The sequence below is a fragment of the Cucurbita pepo genome, chromosome LG14, assembly GCF_002806865.2.
Source record: "Cucurbita pepo subsp. pepo cultivar mu-cu-16 chromosome LG14, ASM280686v2, whole genome shotgun sequence".
Lineage (NCBI taxonomy): Eukaryota > Viridiplantae > Streptophyta > Magnoliopsida > Cucurbitales > Cucurbitaceae > Cucurbita > Cucurbita pepo.
In genome coordinates this window covers 3,648,835-3,653,969 of record NC_036651.1, presented here as the reverse complement: position 1 = coordinate 3,653,969, position 5,135 = coordinate 3,648,835, and the positions used below count along the sequence as shown (strand labels likewise).

General features: G+C 39.0%; 1 protein-coding gene across 2 annotated transcripts; it reads left to right on the top strand.

Annotated features, from left to right (window-relative positions):
- LOC111809859 (UBP1-associated protein 2B-like) lies at positions 1–4,658 on the top strand. 2 transcript variants are annotated; one of them, XM_023696315.1, is made up of 2 exons: positions 1–1,317; positions 4,333–4,658. In XM_023696315.1, coding segments are annotated over exons 1-2 (1,218 nt in total). In that variant the 5' UTR covers positions 1–100; the 3' UTR covers positions 4,334–4,658. The 2 variants fall into 2 exon arrangements, with proteins under 2 accessions (XP_023552083.1, XP_023552082.1); XM_023696314.1 differs by having other exon boundaries at positions 4,295–4,658.
- The last annotated feature ends 477 nt before the right edge of the window (positions 4,659–5,135 follow it).

Sequence of the window (5,135 nt, the reverse complement as noted above, 5' to 3'; positions counted from 1 at the left end):
ATTCCAATTTGATTCAGAGTCGAACCAGCCCGCGAAGCTTGTTGATTCGTATCGAACTGTTCGTTCTCTGTTCTTCGGAAGCCGACTGAAAAGCTCTCCAATGGAGGGAACCAATAAAACCACCAAAAGAAAGCTGGTGAAGAAATCTGAAAACAAGGTAGACAAGAAACCAAAGAAGGAGCTAGATGATCCCGTTCCGCCTCAACCACACGACGACGATGATTCCGACTCCGATTTGGACGATCTTTCCAAACTCCTCCAGCCTTTCTCCAAGACACAATTAATCGAGCTCATTTGCAGCACGGCTGTTAAAGACCCCAATCTTGAAGCCCAAATTCGAGCGGCTGCCGACCGCGATGTCACTAACCGCAAAATCTTTGTTCATGGCCTCAGTTGGGACACGACCCGAGAAACCCTAATGTTAGTTTTTGAATCTTTTGGTGAAATTGAAGATTGCAATGTGGTTATGGACAAAAATACAGGGAAGGCTAAGGGATATGGGTTTATTTTGTTTAAATCCCGGCAGGGTGCGACTAAGGCGTTGAAGGAACCTAGGAAGAGGATTAATAATCGGATGACTTCGTGTCAATTGGCTTCTTTGGGTTCGGTACCGCCCCCGCAAAGCCATGAGATTGGCTCGCGGAAGATTTATGTCGCTAATGTGCACCTTAACGTGGATGCTGAGAGGCTTAGGGCGTTCTTTGCGAAGTTTGGAGAGTTAGAGATGGGTCCGATAGGGTTTGATCCTGAGACAGGGAGATCGAGGGGTTATGCCATTTTTATTTATAGAACGAATGAAGGTGCGAGGAAGGCTCTTGAGGAGCCACACAAAGTGTTCGAAGGGAACAAATTGCACTGCCAGAGGGCGTCTGAGGGGAAGAACAAGAATCAAAATTCGACGCAGGCAGGGAAGAGCTTGGGGCAAAGTCAGCCGTCGGTTATGGCGGCCATGGCCGCAGCTCCAAATTTGCATTTGTTCGCTCAACATCCGAGCCTTAATCCTATGTATGGTGGATATGGGAACCCAGCTTTGGGAGGTGGAATGTTGAACCAAGGAGTAGTTCCCATGAGTCAAGTGGGTCTGATTGGTAGTTCAGTTGGGGCTGGGATAGGTTTGAGTGGTTACAGTGGGGGGTCGTATGGCTTAAGCCAATTAAGTGCCGGTGGTTCGTCATTGCTAGGCTCTTATGGCCCTGGTTCGTCATCACTGAAGGGGTTGCCGCACATTTACTCAAGCTCAATGCTCGGTAAGACGGTTTCTGAATCGGGTCAGACGGCTGCTGGTGGATCTTACGGTGGATACACGTCACATTTGTGGTATGAGATGTTTCATATTCTTTCTATTTACTGCACTTCAAGCCTCCTATCATTTGTATGTTTCAATTTTTCATTCAGTGGTTAGCGTCGATTACAGTGATAGGTAGTATGTATAGATTATTAATGAGTGCTGTGTACAATTGTGATTTAGGTAATTGGTATATAAAGTACCTAAGGCTACCATTAGGTGGTAATTCTAAGAATTTATAGTATTGTAATCCCCTTATTCATAAGGTGGTTATCAAACTTTAAAAATGGTTAAAGATGCCCTTCTCAAAAGGCAGTCATACCTCTAGCCTAGGCAGCTTTATTTAATACTCCCCCCATGTTATCTATCTATATTTAGGATGCCAGTGGAGCTATCCAAGTAAAGTAGTTGAAAAGGAATTGTAGAGACTTCTTTGAAATGAGTTCGGTAAGGAAGGAGGTTTATGAATTGTATCTAGTGAACTAGAGGAGGATAGCTTGATGCTGTCGTGATGCAAGAGGTTTTAGGAGGTCTAACGTTTATGGGGTGAAGATAGATGTGACTCCAGTTATGGTAAAATTTTATGCTTAACTGGGCTATCAATTAAAGAAAAGTGATGTTGAAATTGACTTATGGAAAACGGAACTGTGATCAAAATATTAGCCAAATGGACTACCAAGCATACAAGAACTGAATCAAATTGACCAAATTAACCCAATTTGTATTACCTAACTAATTTCTGCTGATGAAATTGTACCTGCCAGTCTGCATTCCTCAATTGGTCTAAATTGACTAGTAAGTAGCCTTTTTGTTTCAGTCCCTGCCCTTGGATCTGAGACCAAACTTCTTCTTAAGAGGATATATGGAGAAATTTATGTGAAGTCTAAGTAGATTCACAATGAATGTAACATCTTTGATAGGTATAAAACAATTCTATTTAAAGCTGCTTTGATAATTTGCATGGCACTCATGGTGCATCTATTTGTGCCAAGTATCCTAGACTGGATGCTTACCTAGGCAACATTTAGATCTGTCTCACAATTCATTGGAACACCAAAGCAATTATGATTAACAAGTCTTGGCATTTTCTTATTGATGATAGTTCAACTAATTTGAAATGGGGTCCTCTATTGGTACTATATTAATCGAGGTAAGGCTTTTGAAACTTTTAAAGATGTTGAGAGTGTTTAGGAGTAACAAGGTATCATAGTGAATTACCTTGTTCTTGAGATCTGTGCTACATCCTATGTAAAACTAAGCAGCTATTGAAATAAAATTGAAGATAATACCATTGTAGTCCCCTAATGTCCTACATCTAACTGAGAGAGTGGGGCTAGAGATAGGTCTTTTGGTTTTTCTGTTGTTGGGTGGTTAAGGATCAAGAATGAGAGGGAAGGTGTGCTTGTTAAGTGCAGTGACAGATGGCAATGGCATATGGTCAGGGACAACTGCCAAAGTGAATCTCAAGGTGGTGGAGGTAGGTATGGCGGTGACGGGAATGGCTGAACTTGAAACTGCTATAGCTGTGGTGAATCTGGACATGTCACTGGAGAGTATCCACACGGTGTCCATTGATATCGTAAATTGGTGATTGACAGTTACTTCTCTGCTTGTTGGTGTGCTTTTTTAGGTTTCGTTCACCATCTCGGTATCAATCTAATGGGTCTTTAAGCTGGGTCTGTTAGGTGTTTTGAGATAGGATCAAGTAGCTCTCCTTATGGACTTTTTTCTCCGGTAATGAGAAACCTATGGATGTATTAAGAAGAACAAAACCTCAAAATAACGTAAAGGGCAGTGGAAGAGAGAGCCCCTCCCAAATGATAATCACATAAAAGCCTTCCAACCCTGAAGAATCATGGAAAGCAGGTAATTACAAAATGATTTGCTGTTTGGCACCAATCTTAACTTGGACTGGTGTTTGAATTAGGGATGTTTTATCAGTGGTCCTTAGGAGGAGATGATTATTGGGAGGAACAAAAGGGAAATTTAAGATAGGAAGAGTTATTGGTAAGAGGTTCAAAAGGGACTCACATTAATGCTTCTCCCTTGTATTTCTTCTAATAAGTTTTTCAGTCATTTTCCTCCTTTTTTATTTTTACTATCAACAGTCGGAGCGCTTTTTTCTAAATCGTTTTGATGGTCCCTTTTTTGTTGGTTGGCCTTGTTCGCCTTTTCCGTTTTCTTTTCTTTCCTTTATTATTATTATTATTATTGGGGATGTACGGCTTCTACTTGTTCCTTCCCATTTATTAATGAAAGCCAGTTTCATATATATACGTCGTGTTCGGTTACTTTTTCTGAAAAGTAATTATAATTCCATTTTAGCTATCTAAAATCACTTGGATATTCAACTCACAACTGCTATCCCCAAACTTGAAGACAGCTCTACTCTAACTACGCCCCCCACCCATTTCCAAACCCAAAAGAAAATTCTTCCTTGGGTCACTTTTGTTCTTAGCTTTCTTCTCTCGTAGTTTGATTTATGACATGTTTTCCATTTATTTCCAACAGAATTTGCCTTTCTTTAGATAATTTGAAAGTTATATCAGGTTGAAGATTTGCGTTCCTTTTGACTTCCATTGACCAGAAAACACTTCATCAATTTTTTTTAATTTTATTTTATTTACTTATTATTTATTTCCTTGTGGTCATAAATACTTAAATCAATGCCGTTACATGTTGCTTGTCTTTTCAATTTTGAACAAACTTGGTTCGCTCTTTTTACTGCCCGACTTAGTCACTGGCCATCTTTTACAATTATTTCTTTTGGATTATTTTTTTATAGCACGATTTATTAAACTTGTTTTTATGCTTTCCTTTGATGATCATTCTTTTTCTATTCTTCTTCTGATTGTAACTATTTGGGGAACTGTTGATTTTTTTTTTTCTTTTTCTTTTTCTTTTTCTTTTTCTTTTTCTTTTTCCTTCTTTCTTCCTTTGATTTCTTGTTTCATTTTTCTTATTTGAATCTTCAACTTCACTGTTTTGATGGGAGTATTCATTTGACAGGCCAGATTATTAGTTTGCGTTGTCTTATATCTTTTTAGATGCTTGGGAATCCATATTTGCGTTTGAGGTGCTGCTGAACTTGTGGATGAATGATCCTGTACTGTACTTTTGGGAAAGTTCATGTTAAGAGCTTCATTTGGGCTTTGATACCTTTTTCCCACAAACCCCTTTCGTCTCTTTTCACTTTTTTTTTCCTTCTTTTTTTCCTTTTCTCCATTCCTCCCCACTTTTTAGTTGTTTTATGTAGTAAGAACCTGCTGCTGGGCAATAGTCATCTTACGTTTTATACTTCACCTTTGTCAATATTATCACTTTTAATATTTTTGAAGTTTTTTTTTATACATATATCTTTTTTTTGTTCTAATTTCTTCTTCCTCGAGTATCACCTTCATTTTAATCTTCGGCTTCTGAGTCCTATTAATAATAAATGGAAGTCCCTTTTTGTGTCCTGTTGGAGTTAATCAAGTGTTGTTGGAGGCTGCCAAGGATTATTCAGTTCCTTTTAGAGCATGGGTTCTCGATCTTTAGGAAAAACCAATCTTCTAATCGAATCTAGTAGTGGTAGGATGATGATTAGTGTTATTTGGCTAAGTGTGAAACTATTCTTGGGTCCTATTATTCTGCTAACTTTTTTAGGTTGTGAATATATATAATGCTCTTCTGTTACCGGTTCAGAATCTGCAGAGGAAGAACTTTTGTGATGCAGGTTTGTTTCTTTGCTCTGCTTCATCGCCTTCATACTCATCATCAGTCTTTTTGCTCTTCCTTGTTTTCTTCATTTTCATTTTCTTCCCCGTTCGCTGCCCTCGTCGTCGTCGTTGCCCTTCTCCATTTTTTCATA

What these genes read in the sequence shown, in the direction of transcription:
- LOC111809859 (XM_023696314.1), top strand. Translation starts at nt 101, where the DNA reads ATGGAGGGAACCAATAAAACCACCAAAAGAAAGCTGGTGAAGAAATCT.